The sequence below is a fragment of the Pleurodeles waltl genome, chromosome 6 (genome assembly GCF_031143425.1).
Source record: "Pleurodeles waltl isolate 20211129_DDA chromosome 6, aPleWal1.hap1.20221129, whole genome shotgun sequence".
NCBI lineage: Eukaryota > Metazoa > Chordata > Amphibia > Caudata > Salamandridae > Pleurodeles > Pleurodeles waltl.
This window is the reverse complement of record NC_090445.1, coordinates 487,491,800-487,508,261: the sequence shown is the minus strand read 5'-3', so window position 1 is coordinate 487,508,261 and position 16,462 is coordinate 487,491,800. Positions and strand designations below refer to the sequence as shown.

The 16,462-nt window shown below is 42.2% G+C and overlaps 1 protein-coding gene across 1 annotated transcript in view; it reads left to right on the top strand.

Moving 5' to 3' along the window:
- Positions 1–15,888, top strand: part of LAMB3 (laminin subunit beta 3) — a 179,172-nt gene extending 163,284 nt beyond the window's left edge. Inside the window, exons 19-23 of the mRNA XM_069238627.1 lie at positions 3,400–3,607; positions 6,373–6,514; positions 7,411–7,587; positions 8,858–9,011; positions 12,591–15,888. Of these exons, the coding sequence (XP_069094728.1) occupies positions 3,400–3,607; positions 6,373–6,514; positions 7,411–7,587; positions 8,858–9,011; positions 12,591–12,727 (818 nt within the window). The 3' untranslated portion in view covers positions 12,728–15,888. The remainder of the gene's footprint in view (positions 1–3,399; positions 3,608–6,372; positions 6,515–7,410; positions 7,588–8,857; positions 9,012–12,590) is intronic.
- Positions 15,889–16,462: the final 574 nt, after the last annotated feature.

Below are 16,462 nucleotides of genomic sequence, written 5' to 3'. Positions count from 1 at the left end.
CTGTGCTTTCCCTCTGGTACTGTAATTTAAGTGTTGCATAAACACTTCACATTTTGCCTCTCAAGTGAAGGCTGACAGCTGTGTGCCAAGCTAAAAGTGAGTGGGCACAGGTTAATTTAGGGAGTGTGCTGATTTACCCTGACTAGGATTGTGATCCCTGCTTGGACAGAGTGCATACCTCTGCCATCTAGAGACCCAATTTCTAACAGTGGTTGAAAAGGTCTGATACTGTTTTCTAGAGGTGCTACTGTTAAAATTGGGGTCTCTGGTTGGCAGTCAGTTTGCACTCTGTCCAAGCAGGGACCCTCACTCTAGTCAAGGCAATGAAGTTACACACTCAAGATAATCCCTGCTCTCCCCTTTGGTAGCTTGGCACAAGCAGTCAGGCTTATCTCAAAGGCAATGTGTAAAATATTTGTACCAACATACACAGTAATACAGTGAAAACACTACAAAATGGACAACACACCAGTTTAGAAAAATAGGCAATATTTATCTAAATCAAACAAGACCAAAGCAACAAAAATCCAACATACACAAGTCAAGATATTAATTTTCAAAAAAATAAGGACTTACGCCATAGGAAACAATGGAAATGTTGATTTTACACAAAGTACCTGGTTTGCGTAAAAAATAAAGCTGCACGGGCGAGTGTGTATCGGAGAAGTCAGCGATGCGTCAATTCCTTATTCACAAGTGAGGCCGTGCGGCGTTTCTTTTTCCGGTCAGGTAGGTGATGTGTTGTTTTTCTTCCTCGCAAGATAGCGATGCATCAATTTCTGGACAGGGCACCTTGGATCCACGCAGTTTCACAATGACTTTTACCCCCCACGATGATGCGTGAGAAATTAGGTCGCACTGTGTTAGAAAACCACCCTACATGGGGTTTGTGTCATTATCAGCAGCCGCAAGCGTGTGTTGCATTGTTTATTCAGCCGCAATGCATCGATCTCCCAGCAGCAATGCAGGTCGAATGTTGATTCTAGCCGCAAAGCGTGTGGCACGTCGTTTTTCAACTGCGTTGCAGGTGGTGCATAAAAAATGTCCCCGCATAGTGTTCTGTGCATGGATTTCAGTCCTTATTCTGCCAACTTCACCTTTCAAGGGCCCAAGGACTGGATGGGGCACCACTTGGCAGGGCAGGAGTCTCAGCAGAGAGTCCAGGTGCTGGCAGAGGAAGTCTTTGATGGCCCTGAGACTTCAAAACAGGAGGCAAGCTCAATCCATGTCCTTGGAGATTCTTCTCAAGCAGGAATGCACAACAAAGTCCAGTCTTTGTCCCCTTTCACAGGCAGAAGCAGACACTGTGGGATAGCCCAACAAAGAACAGTCACTGGCAGGGGCAGCATTTCTCAGCTGTTCAGTTCTTCTCCTTGCAGCGGTTCCTGTTGAATTCAGACATGATCTATAAATATGGGATTTTGGGTCCACTACTTAAACCCTTTCTGCTTTTGAAGTAGGCAAACTTCAAAGGAAGTCTCTGTTGGTTACCGGATCCTGCCTTGCCCACATCAGGCCCCAGACACACCAGGGGGTTGGAGACTGCATTGTGTGAGGGCAGGCACATCCCATTCAGGCGTAAGTGACCACTCCTCCCTCCACTCTAGCCCAGAAGGCTCATCAGGATATGCAGGCTACACCTCAGCTTCCTTTGTGTCACTGTCTAGAGGAGGCCCACAAACAGCCCAACTGTCATTCTGAACCAGACAGGGAATCCACAAACAGGCAGAGTCACAGAATGGTTAAAGTAAAAAAATGCCCACTATCTAAAAGTGGCATTTTCAGACTAACAATCTAAAAACCACCTTCACTAAAAGATGTATTTTTAAATTGTGAGTTCAGAGACCCAAACTCCATATTTCTATCACCTCTCAAAGGTAAACTGCACATCTAAAGGCAGTCCCCATGTTAACCCATGAGAAAGATCGGCCTTGCACCTGTGAAAAACAAATTTAGCCGTATTTCACTTTTAGGACATGTAAAACACATCAGTACATGTCCCACTTTTAACATACACTGCACCCTGCCCATAGGGCCTACCTCAGGGGTGCCTTACATATATGAAAAAGGAAGGTTTAGGCCTGGCAAATGTGTATACATGCCAGGTCGAATTGGCAGTTTAAAAACTGCACCCACAAACACTGCAGTGCGAGGTCTGAGCCATGTTTACAGGGCTACTCCTGTGGGTGGTGCAATCAGTGCTGGAGGCCCACTAGTAGAAATCTGCAATAGTGGTTCCCACTGAAAAGGTCGTAAGTTCATGTTCTAAGGCCTAGTTCGCCTTGGAAGTTTATGAACACATACACATATGTATGTTAGTGGACATTTCCAAACACCTGTATGTTCCCTGTCCACATTGTAACTGGTCAGTGATTTACTCCAGCCAAGAGGTCACTCCTAGACTTGATAAAGATACAGGGGATGGGCTCTTTGTATGGGGAAAATGTTTCCAGAAATGTGAACTTGGGAGATTGCACGCCTCATAATCTTTATGTCATACACCAAACTTTCCCAGGCATGCTATGCAGATGCAACATCTGCTCATGAGTGCCAGTATCTTGTCCGTTTGGCACTTGTCCAAGTGGATACCCACGATGCACTGCTGATTTGCAGTGTAAGGCAGACTTAAATTAATTCTATTAATCTGAAATATGTTTTCACTCGAAATTTTATTTTAGTTGGTGCTCAATTATAATACTCTTCTTTTTCTTGTGTAATCACTAAATGCATAAAGACACGTACTGATTTCCTGTAATCCCAGGAAAGTGTTCCTTTCTTAATTTATTTATACAATATTCTCATTGCTTACAATAGCTTTAATGCATCTTGAATTGCTATCCTTCATCAGATGATTTCTTGCTTTTTTTTGCAATGAGTTTACCACTGCTGCATGGGGAAAATGTTTCACCATGGAGAATAAAATGTGCATTTGCACAGGAGTCTCCATACCTCCAATGCAGAGTTATCCTCTATGCAATGATAGGCAGGATTAGGATACCTTCGAGAAAGTCACATGACATTCCCAGGTGTAACCTTGGGAACCTGGATCTGGCCCTGGGAATGTTTGCAAAAAAAATTAAAAATGCATTCAGGCAGAGATGTAATTATCGGCTCACACTTTACATTTCTTGTTTGTGAACAAGGGCCTTGATGTTTCTTTCCCATGATTCTGTCTCATATATTCATATACCTGGCTCTGGTTCTGCCATTACTGTTTTATTTATCCGTTTATCCTTTGTATTTCTTTGGAAGTTTGGAGTGTCATCTCTCATGACACAATTGAATTTACCTCTTTTTCCATTGTGGCACACTCCTTGTCTGTATAATGAACAAGTCAGAATGTTTCCAAACATGATAATAACTGTGACTGTCAATCACGTGTTTTGTGTTTCTTTGCAGATCCAGCGACTGATCCTGCAACCATACAGCAGGTCAGTGAGTATGTCCTCTCCCTGCAGCTCCCGACTGACTCGTCTTCTGTGATGCGGAAGATCAAGGAGATCCGTGATATCGCTGGCAAGCTGCCCAACGTCAACATGGTGCTTGAACAAACCAAGCTGGACATTGAGAAAGCCAAACAGCTGCAAAGAGAAGCAGAAACTGCCAGGTACAATATTCATAATTCCTGAACACATATTTGTCAAGTGATCTGTGCGTGTACAGTTTTAGTGACTTCAGTTGCTATTACATTCATTTTCCATGCTCTGAATTTTTCACACTCATTTAGAACATGGGCCTCATGCATTATAGCGTGTTCAGTTAGGTCAACTAATATTTATGTATTTACTTATTAAGCCAGCAGCGGCTCCTCCACTAAGACGGAGGAGCGTCACCCCCCTGCTTTATGCAGTGAAGGAAAGGGAAAATTAAAAAAAATAATAACAGAACGTTATTATCATTTTATTTTTCCTCAGGAGCACAGTTAGGGTTGGGCGAGGCTGAGCTGGGCTGGAGGAGGGATGTGTGCAAATGAGCTTGTCAAACAGTCATTCGTACTTTGCATTTCTCCACTCAGCTGTATTGAACAGCTGGGAGGAGAAAGTGCACAGGGCCCTACTCCCTGTCCGAGGCAGGATGCTCAGACCAATCACAATCCTGCTGTCATGCTGTTGACAGCATTGTCGTGATTGGTGGGGAGTCTGAAAGCATGTGTGCTTCCAAGAGCCTGAGGAGGAAGGACCGTCACTCTCAACATAAAAGGTACGGTTTTTAAATTTTATTTTATTTTTTTAATACCCGCCACCCCGTTGACAAGTGGGCACCACTGTATTAAGCCCTTTCATTTAGTACACTTGCACCACAAGGAACATTTCAATCTTTGTAGTGAGTTAAAATCACAGCAAACCGGGTACCTTTGAGAAGTGAGCGTGGCGTCTAAAGTATGACCCAGCTATCTTAGGATGATAGAGTGATAACAAATGTCCCATTGTTAAGATGTTGAAAAGAAAATGTTCAAATTTGTTGCCATTGATGGGTGACATAAGTAGGAATTCATGTTCCTTTTTTGTGTTTTGTTATCCAGAAATGGAGTGTTCTTACACATGAACAGAGAGTCAGATTGGCCTCCAGAGTTAGAACATTTTAGGTACACCTAGGTGTGATCAACATATTGATGTACAACACTTGTACCATCGAATTCGAGGCTCAGAGGTTTCAGGTTCAGGTTCAGCAGAGCTGGGTCTAGGTTCAAAACTTCCAGATCCAAAAGAACGATCCATCTTGGGATGACTTGCATATGCTGATAATCATTCAACATGAAAGTAATCAACCTTTAGAAATTGATAGGGAAGAATGCAAATTGCATCACAAGACAAATAAACTAAAGACATTTCTCCATTATTTCCTATGGGATGATTGATTACGAAATGTGGGGAGACATTGGCACTTCGAGAACATTAAGGCCCATATTTATACTTTTTTAGCACGGCATTTGCGCCACTTTTTGATGCAAAAGCGGCGCAAACTTTGCACTACTTTTGCATAAAAAAATTACACAAATGCGGCGCTAAAGAAGCATAAATATGGCCCTAAATGTGACTGGATCATCTAATGGTAGCCTCATTGAGTGAGAAATTGTGGATTAAGGATGTGCTTGGTTGGGCAATAAGGTGCCAATGATGAAAGGATTTACCGAAAATAATGCTGCATAATCTGGATCTCCACAACCATACATCTGTAAACTGCTCCTGCAGGTGGCATCCACTATTCTCTTGGTTTGTGTGTGAGAGAATACTTTGACAATGAATACAAAACATTTAAGTGGTGTGATGTGATTACAAAGATGTGTCACAAAATACACCACAAAGACAGGACAAGGGACGTATTGGCCAAATCTTTTCTCATTTACGGTCTCTCCTTGCAATCTGAATTCAGTTACGTAACTAAATATCTAAGGCCAACAATAGTTTTCGAAGGTAATTGTGTCCTTAATGCTTAAAGTGGTCTTGTGGGAGAAGATGGCCACCACGCACTGGCACAGAGGGTTACCTGCTGATTGTCATAATGTACAATTAAAATAACAAAGAGACTGTTTCACATGGAGCAGAAGGAACTGATGAGAGCCTCCGAGTACAATAAATGTAGTCGTGAAAGACCTTAACATTTTGTTTCATTCAGTTTTCACTGGTTCCTAACTGCAGGCAAGAATATTAATTAAAATTGGGAGAAACCCGAACAGGCACATTTCTTAGGGCTGGCCAAAGGGAGCAAACGTTAATTGGGAGGATCAGAAGCCGAAGACCCCATTCTAGTTACCACTACATTATCTGACCTCCATTATAGAATAAACTTTGAACAGATTTACTTTATACCGTGCAAGTGGGTACCATGAATCTAAATGGATCCTTTTTAGAATGATGGAAATACATCCAGTACTTTTTGGGCAAATTACACATTACGCTTTAAACATTACACAATACATAGGGTCACGTACCACAAACCTGTGCTGAAATAATACAATGCTGGATTGGGACTATTGTGCGATAGGAACACTCCTCAATCCCAGGGAGGACACGGACAAAATGCAGATTGGAGGCAGAAAAAATGCTTTTCCCCAGAAAATCTTAGAAACATATTTTAATGATTCTATTTTGCAACAGTGAAATTATTCACATCAGAAAAATGGTGCCTTGACCAGCTAACCCTCTCACGTTGTGTTAATTGTGGGTGGCACCTTAGGAATAGCGATTCTATACAAATAATGGTTTATTCTTAGATTCTCTTTAGAGGCCACTCATATGCATGTATTTTTCTTTATTGAATTGGTGTCTGGATACCTGTTGTACACCCTGTATCCTCCTCATTTTCATGCCTCTCATTCACGTTTATCTTGCCTATGATGCCTTTTTTAAAAACTTTTTTCGGCCTTTACAGAAATAAGGCTAATGCTGTGGAAGGAAATGTGGAGGGTGTGATAGAGAACATGAGCCAAGGCAAAGCTATCCTTCAACAAGCAACGGACACAATTGCTGGAACAGGATTTCAGCTACGGGTTGCAAAGGATCGGATTGCAGAGGTGAGAAATGTACTGAAAATCTTTGATGAATATATGGTACACGAACCATAAACCTCAACACTGCCATACCTCACACACAACATCTCTCATGGCATCTCCAATGACCTCATTCGCGACATTATTCATATATATTTTACACTCACTTGGCACACACCATATCTGGACACTAGTCTCTTATTGGCACAAAGGGCCTCATTACAGCCCTTATGCCCGGCGGTACACCGGCAGTAACACCGCCAACAGGCTGGCGGTGTACCGGCAGTGTATTATGACCATGGCGCATTAGCCACGGCCATACCGCCGGCCCCTCCAACTGACCACCAGGCTTCTGCCAGGCAGTCATAATCCGCAGGGCCGCTGCCCTGGGGATTATGAGTCTCCAACCGCCAGCCTGTCTATGGCGGAAAGGCTGGCGGTAAGGGGGACTGGGGGTGCCCCTGGGGGCCCTTGCACTGCCCATGCACTTGGCATGGGCAGTGAAGGGGCTGCCAGGCACAGCCCCATCGTGCATTTCACTGCCCGAATTTTGATAGCACTCTGTAGTCTAACAGGGCTCTCCATGATTCCCAAGATCTCCCTTAAGATAGACTGAGGTTTCATAAATGTAGGAATAAACATGCAGCTTATGGGTAGGTCTGTCAGTGTCTGGCGTGTGCAGGTTAAAAAACAGAGACAAGAAAAGGTGGCCTTGCAGGACTCCTCACTGACATACTTTCTTATTACAAGAGAAAGACTATGCCTTTGTCTCCCAATCTTGTAATTTGGAGCAGCACCACAAGCATTTCTGGACATACCTCATGTGCATCGTGCTCTGCAAATCTTTGCCAGAACTGACTGTATCATCCATTCATGACCAATTGCTGCTCGAAAGATGACCTTACTCTCATTTTGTTCAGATTCAGCTTGTGTTGACACCGTCCGAGAAGATTTTGAAGGATTTAAATGGACGTATGCGTGGCTTTAGTGAACAAGTCAACCGTCTACGCCTGGAGGCAAACCAGAACCAACAAGGAGCGCGCCAGGCTCAGGAAGCCTCAATGGAAGCCAGTGCTCATGCGGGCAAGGCACAACAGGTAACAAGAGAAACTGTGTGTAAAGATTTTAGGTACTCACTTCTTTTAACCTGTGTTGTACTTTCAAAGCTCGTTTGTATTTAGCCCCTGGTTGTGTTGCTCCTCAGTGCTTTCTTTTATTAAAAACTCTTGGTAAAGGACTATGCTATCCTGCAGATTATTTATCATAAAGTGCGCACACATTAAAGTTAAGAAATATTGACCAATTGAGAGACCTCTCTGAAGGGGTAAATGACAAGTAACAGATTTAGAGGAAGGATGCAAGTCAAAGCCAAGTGCCCCACGCAGTTCCTTAGGCAAAAGCACTCTTTATGTACCCAGTATTGACAGCCACTGTTGGTATTGTAAACGGCCTCCCACCTGGGGTTGTACAATGGAAGGAGACGGTTTAATTAAAGGTGGCAGAGGATAAATCAGGAACTGTGTCTGCAGACTAGAGCACGGCTTGTGGATACTATTTCTGCAAAGGCTAGCAGAGTATACTTTGGTATATAATCATGTCAAGCCTGGGCTACTGGCAGTAATTCCATTATCAGCAACACATAATTAAATGTAAGTAGTATTTGGTATAATTACACTCCTTAGCTTTTTCACAGTGTAATTAATGACATACTAACAGTGTATAGACGTGGCAATCAGAGACTGGAAGAAAAGGTTGTTAGAGTCCTGCAGAAAACACCCATGAACCTGAGGCCAGTAATGTTTGAGCACTAAGGTCAGCTCATAACAGCAAGTAACTGTTCTGCAAGTAAGACGCATTTACAATCTTAAGGTGTGAATTGGTCCACATAGATCCGAATCCTGCACCACTCCCAAATCGAAATGTATGAGATCATTTGATCGTAGCATTCAAATTAGCCTTTCCTATCCACCTTCCTAATAATCAAGGATATCTGTGGACTTTGAGGCCCTTAAACGTCTTAATAAAAAAAAAATCTTTCCCTTCCCAGGTGTTATGATACATCATTCTCTATAGTGTTTTTATGCACCTTATAAAAGCTCAAAATACATAAATAAATCCACATTTACCCAGTTAATGACCTCCTCCAGTCCGCCCCACTGTCCCTTATTACCTTTCCTTTGGCATCTCATTGGCCATAGCTGCTATACAGGGGGACCTTCAGTACCCACACCACCTACCAATTCGTAGTAGTTTTGATTTTGCATAGCATGTATATTTTGCTGGTGTTGTCTGCATTGTTTTCAGGCTGGCTGTGGGATTTGCTATAGCTAAACATTCATGTATACCTTTCTTTGGCTTTTCTCTCAGGGCTTTGAGCTGGTAAAGCAGAAGTATGCCCTACTGAAGAGCAGAGTTGGGCAGTCCCCGGACCTGGGGGCACTTGGTGCCAGCATAAAGAGCATTCAGGCAGAAGCTGAAAGTCTCTTCCAAGACTCCATGAGCATGGTGTCCAGGATGGAAGGTATGACGACATTTCCACTTACTTACCACACCATAATATACCATACCATCAGGGTTCGTTAAACGTCTGCTTCCTGTCCTTGTGGAGAAAGATATCTGGAAATAGCAGTGCGTTTGCTTTGTTGAGACTAGCCGTGACATTGAACTAATGTTATATTTATGCAACATGATATTTGGTTACTTACTGGTGTGATGGACCCCGAGGCTCTGTAGATTGCTACAGAAGTTCCCTTAATGCAGATGCATTCAGTGGATGCTGTAAATACTAGTTATAGCAATCATCAGAAAAAATTACAAAATCGTCAGCTTAATGCACAATGCAATGCGCCTCGCACCAATTGCAACAGCTAAATTAGTACCACCATAACATTTCCTACTGGTGGTAATACAAATGCGGCCTACCACAATTGAGGCTTCAAATACAGATGCTGAAATAGCTAGGAGAACACGTCTATGATTATGTGGCTGTTTAGTGACCATACATGAACTTCAATTGAGATAGTAAGAGCCATTCCGAGTTTTGGACAGGAGTTGGTTTTATTGTCAGCAGAATTAAAATCAAGTATTAGACAAATGTGATTAATTCATAGAAATTTCTAGCACACTGGTGGCAGTGTTTTTGCTATGTGCGTTTTAAGGGTAGCCCAGAATTAGGCTGAGCTCTTTTAGCTATTGATCTCCTGCCCCTTTTTTTTAACCAAATATTGGTGTGATGTATTTTATAATGCCCTTTCCAGATTAAGACTTTTGGGTCAGATGTAGAAAGCAATTTTCCAGTCGCAAACGGCCCGATTCACTAAAGCAGGCCATTTACGACCATAGAAATGCGTTTCCAAATGTATAAAATGCATAATGCGATTTGGTAACTTATTATACTGAACTGCAATTTGCATGTATGATTCAGTATTTGAAAGGAACTTGTTTTGGGCATCTCTTCCAAATACCGAATCAGTATGGCATGTATTACTGTTTGAAACCGAATTCTGGTCACAAAACAGTAATACTTTGCCACCATTCTAAAAGTGTTGGCAACACATTCACAAATGGGAATGGGTCCCCTTGGGACCAACTTCCCCTTTGAGAATGTTGAAAAAATATTTTTTTAAGAGCAGGCAGTGGTCCCACATACCTTTGCCTACTCTTAAAAAGTTAAATTTCAAACTTTTTCTTTTTTTTTAAACACATCCCATGTTTCTTTACGGAAAACAGGCTCCATTTTTTTTTTTTAAAGATTGCTTTATTGAAAAGAAGTCACAGGCATCGTGGTCTGCTGACCTCAGCAGGCCACCATTCTGTGTGATGGCTGCAATCCCTAATGGGTAACAAATTGCCACCTACCTCATTAGTATTCATAAGGTAGATTGATTTGTGACCTTCTTGAAACTGCTATTTGGAAATAAAAAGCTTCATACATTAGGAATACTGATTTCCTGATCTGAGATAATCACAGTTAGGAAATCAGTATTCGTAATATTGGTACATCTGGCCCATAGATACTAATTAGCAGTACCATAACTGAAATAAGTTTGTCACATAATCAGGGCTATTAGACGTAAATGGAAATACAAGCCCAAAATATGCAGCAGAGTTGACTAATTGTTGATGCAAGAAAAAGCAAAGTATATGGTATAATGCAGCACATTTTGTGACAGTATTATTTTGCTATTTGAGTACCGGTTTTATGCCAGGATTGTGAGAAGAGACCAGTTAACCTTTGGATGGAGCCCACCACAGCAGCACAACATGGACTAGATATATGAAGATATTTGCGACTGGAAAAATGCTTTGTACATACGGTCTCACGTCTTTTTTTTTTTTTTTTGCTTTTTCTTTAATAAGTCCGCCTGTATTAGAAACATATTTTGGAGGACAATGGAGAGTTACATCTGTAAATTATGCAGTTGATGGTGGATTATGTGGAAAGTCAGTAATTTTGAGTTAACGCTACAGCTTCAGAGTTGCAGCATGCTAGTGGCCCTGGGAATGATTCCTGTTTACAGTGTGAAATCAGTTCTCACCAACAAATTAGAATCATTCCTACTTCCAGACAGTGGTCTCTCTTTATTGCCCTGCAGCTGAAAGGCAGAGCTCTGAACAGCATTAAATAATAAAATTAACTTGTATTTTTTCTGGTGCTTGGACCGAACTCATTTCATTGTGCAGCAATGCAAATAACATTTGAAACATTTGCTCACTTTAATGGTACTCGGGTGGAAGGTTCTCCTACACATGTCAATCTACCCGATTGAAGAGGGGCGCAGTAGGTCTTGAGTTGATGACACTTTTCTACAGCCTCAACAGATACACTTAAATAAAGGATTCAAAGTCACAGACAAGAGGTCGAATGTATGTGTGCTGTGTGCAAGATAGCTCACCCTCTGCCAGGATATAGCGACCAGGAAATGGAAAATGTTGCAGGATCTCTTTACCTCTAAAACAGGGGTCTTCAAACTGGGGGCCTCAAGTGATCCCGGGGGGTACCAGACTCTGGCCAAAAAGAGCATTATGAAGATAATGCGGGTCATTCCGACCCTGGCGGTCGGTGGCCGCCAGGGCCACCGACCACGGGAGCACCGCCAACAGGCTGGCGGTGCTCCTACGAGCATTCTGACCGCGGCGGTTTAGCCGCGGTCAGACGCGGAAAGCCAGCGGTCTCCCGCTGACTTTCCGCCGCTCGTAGGAATCCTCCATGGCTGCGGAGCGCGCTCCGCAGCCATGGAGGATTCCGACTCCCCCTCCCGCCATCCAGTTCCTGGCGGTTCTCCCGCCGGGAACCGGATGGCGGGAGGGGGAGTCGCGGGGCCCCTGGGGGCCCCTGCCGTGCCCATGCCTATGGCATGGGCACGGCAGGGGCCCCCGTAAGAGGGCCCCTAAAAGTATTTCAGTGTCTGCAAAGCAGACACTGAAATACGCGACGGGTGCAACTGCACCCGTCGCACCTTCCCACTCCGCCGGCTCTATTACGAGCCGGCGTCATCGTGGGAAGGGAGTTTTCCCCTGGGCTGGCGGGCGGTCTTGTGAAGACCGCCCGCCAGCCCAGGGGAAAACTCGGAATACCCTCCGCGGTCTTACGACCGCAGAGCGGTATTTCGGAGGGGGGAAGCCTGGCGGGCGGCCTCCGCCGCCCGCCAGGCTCGGAATGAGGGCCAATATGTTTTGTTTTAAGCAGAAAATAATTTATTGCATTTTTAAAATGATAACAGAGCTTAACTGGAATGTTTAAATAAGTCCAAACATATTTAAACATTGCCAACTTAATAGAATAATTGAGAAAATTAATGAAGTAGGCCCGATGATTTTTTTCCCCACTGGGGGAGAACAGCATTAAAAGGATTTAAAACCACTGCTCTAAAACAAGCCTTGTAGTGCAAAGAAAGGGACTGTCACCCATCAGAACTGCATAAGTACATCCTAAAAAGCATATTGGTTGATTTTGATTTATGCATTACGAATTGTGAGGCATCTGTGCTTGTCAATGGAATTTCATGTGCTTATTTTTGTCTAATCAAATTTACTCCTGCAGCCCTTTCCACCGTGTTTATCACACATTTATTTAATCTTTTATAACATTTATTTTCAGAAATCGAGACAGAACTACAAGAGGGGAGTGAAGCGTTAATGGCTAAATCGGCTACACTGTCCGGCCTGGAGGAGAGGGTTATTGGCCTCAGAGACTACATTAGCCAAAGGGTGGAATTTTACACAACCTGCAAATAGAGACACTGGACTCTCCGTTTTTCACGTGTCGCAGTATTGTTTCCCTCTTATTAAGAAGCCTGAAGTACCTACTTATCCCCATTTCCCAGCTCAACGTGTTGTTTTCCTTCTTAGCATGCTGCACGCGCTCCTTTGTCTTGCCAGTTGGGATTGCGGTGGAAGAATGGAGCTCTGAGCCAAGAGAGGAAGACCAGGAAGCAAAAGAAGGGAACGTGGGAAAGCGTGCGTATAGAGAGAAAAGGGAGGATAAGACGAGAGGAGAATCGTGAGAGCCAAAACAGGAAAAGGAGAGGTTTAGTCAGAACAAAATGAAACTAATTGAGTGAAAATGGGAGAAAAACAAAGAGAGGGACAAAATGAAAGGCAAAGAGCAAAGCGAGGGGACTAAAGGAGAAAGAAATAGATGGAAAATGAGATTAAGAAAGAAACAGCGCACATAAGAAGACAATGGGGAAATAAGAAAAGGCAAATCAAGGCACGATTAAGGAGGAACAAGGCACAGAAGTGATGTGCATAGTGATAATTACGTATGTATAAGGTGCTTACAGCTACTGGCTTGCGCGTCAAGGCACTGAAGATAGCACATGTTCATATTTTCCCAAACCACTGGTGCTCATTGAAGGGACCTCTGATCAATCTTAGGTTGAGAGCCTGAATTTGTGATGCTCAATGACCCATTAAGTGAAATATGGCTCAGTGATCAGGCCATAGTTTTATGGGTTTTTTTTGCTTTCAGAATACAGACAAAGGTTAGGCCTGTTGCTGCCCCATGGACTAAAATCACCATCAATATTTGCACTAACAATAGCTGCATAAGTGCAAAGTAAGAATGGTCATGAAGCTAGATATCCCCTATCAGCTTTCAAAATGGACTCCTCCCAGAGAGGGTTGAGGTAAACTATCAGGGCAATTTATGCTTTATGGAGTCTGACATAAAATTTCAGTGCTATCAACATGGCATCTGAGTATTACATTCAGGTTGCCAATGGACTTATTTGAATCTTACTCACTTGCTCACCTCCTCGCTTGCTCCCTCACTCACAATGCCACGTATTCATTCACTGCCACAATCACTCCCTCACTCACTAAGTTAAACGTTGACTAACATGCTTACTTGGGGTTAGATGCACAAAGCATTTTTCTGCTTGCAAACGTCTCGATTCACACAATTGGGCTGCTTGCAACCATAAGAGTGATTTTTCTAATATAAAAAATGCAAAATGTGACTCTGTAACTTGTTCCCAAATTCCGAATACCATATATGATTTGGTATTTGGAATGTGTTTCCTTTGAACGTCCCTTTCAAATACCAAATCAGTGCGGTATGAATTATTGTGTTACGCCTGAATTCTGGTCACAAAACAGTAATACTTTACAACCATCTGAAAAGTGGTGGTAACAATTTGCAAATGGGAAGTGGTCCTCTTTAAGAAAGTTGAAAAAATATTTTTTAAATGCTGTCAGTGGTCCAAAGGACCACTGCCTGCTCTTCAAAAATGAAACTTCAAAGTTTTCTTTTTAAACACATCCTGGTTCCCTTTAAACATTAAAAAAAATGCTTTATTTAAAAGCAATCACAGACCTGGTGGTCTGCTGACCTTAGTAGGCCGCCATCCCTGTGATGACTGCAATACCTGCATTACGGTCGTAAATTGCAAACTACTTCATTAATATTCATGAGGTGTGTATTTTAACAATCTGCTAGGAATCACTATTTGGGAATAAAGCATTTCATGCATTAGGAATACTAATTTCCTAATTACAATTAAGAGTTAATTGCAAATAGAAAATCAGTGTTTCTAATGTTAGTGCATCTGGCCCTTGGTTCCTCTCAGTCATGTGCTCACGCTAGTCATTCACTCACTAGATGAGATGGGTGAAAAGACTCAAATAATAGAGGATGGAAGTAAAAAACTAAAGAAATAACCTTAATAGAAGGGAAAAATATGCAAGTGGTTGAGGAAAAGGGTTACAGAGAGAACCGAGGGGATAAAGACTGTAATGCAGGGAATGGGATTAGGGAAGTGAGACAGAGACTAGAGCAATATAAATCTGTAAAGGACACCATATTCTTAGGGATTAATTCACAAAGAAGTTGTATAGCCCTCCAGGTTATCTGTTTATGAGTCAAGAGAGTTCGATTTTCTGACCATGTTTACAGAAATTCCAAGTGAACGTCAGAGTAATCTGTGATAGGCATATTTTTCCACATGTTGTATGTATCTCCTAAACAAAAGTGTGAAGAATGTTTGCATTGCCAACAATAAGCAGGTCAGCAGGAGTAGAGTGAGGGTAGGCTCGTGTTTTTGTTTTCTTTACTTGAACAAATATTTTTCATGTAAAATTTCATTCCCTCATACCACCTTTAAACATGGAGTGTTACATGTCCAAGCCACATGTAAACAAACAACAAAGTGATGGAAGCAATGCTTGCATTAAAATCAGCCACTAACGATCGCTGTTGGCCGCATTCCAGGTCATTGTTTTTGGCAGGTCTCTGATTAGAATGGCCGTAAAAATGGCGGACTGGAATGCGCAATGAACGATCTCCAGTGGCTGAGATTAATTCAGTCATTCCTTGCACCATCTTGTTTATTGTTGAAAGCTGCACTTAAAGCCTCACTTTTGCCTTGTTCTTCCTGAGATACATATAGAACTACATTTAACTGTGGGGAAAGCATGCAGCTGCCAACAGAGCTACCTTTTGGATCGTACTGTATTTTTTGGAAATTCTGCATATGTCGATTACATTTCTTCATAGAAAATTCACGGATTCAGGCCTGTGAGCCAAATTTAGGAATTTGTTGTGAAGTTCACTTTTTTAGTGAGTAGGTAGTTCAAAGAAAATTATGTATTGCTACAGCCCGTAGATCTTGATTTGATGAGCTAATACATGCCAACTGCACCTATGCATGCTTGTGTCTCCATGTGTTACCACACTAAAGCCAGAGCTATTGACTTGCCAAGGGTTGTTTAGTTTTAAACAGCTGGATTATGTGCGCTATTGTATGTGTCAAACCTATATGTGTACATGTATGTGTGCCTCACAAGATTCCTGACTAAAATATATTTTTTAAAAATACTACTGAAGTGAAAACAACAAAAAAGTGTGTATTGTGTATACAGTGTATTTATGCAATAAAGACATGTGTGTGCCATGATTCAGAGTACTTTTGAGATGTAAATCAGTCGCTCTTGAATTGAAATGCAAGCACTCTTTACAAAGTTGAACAATACATCTAATGGCCAAAACAACAGGGCGAGAAAGAATTACTCCTGTCCTGGGAGGCCATGCCCTCTCTGTATATTTCAATGAATTGATGCCAGTAGGTATTGCAAACAGCTTCAATTTGAAGCCACACCTAAAAATAATAAGGCCTTCAATCAATAGAGGTTAAGTGATGAAACATATTGTAGTATTATGATAACGAGAGGTTTACCTTGTACAAAAAATAAACTGAACACTCAGACTATTCGACACAGTTGGTTAATATAGATGGGTATCATTAACTTCTAGCAATTACCTTCTTTCCACCTCTCTAAATCTAGTGTTATTATGTTTCAGCAGGCAATTAAAATCCTATTCCCACATCATTTATAGCTGATGCTGCATGTGATGCCCCACTATACTAACTGTTAACCGGTACTGCTAAGCAAGTAAGTTAGGCACCACCACTGTGATAATCAAGTAAATCCTTAGATACAGTTTGCTAAACTCTTGCTGCTTCTATCAAG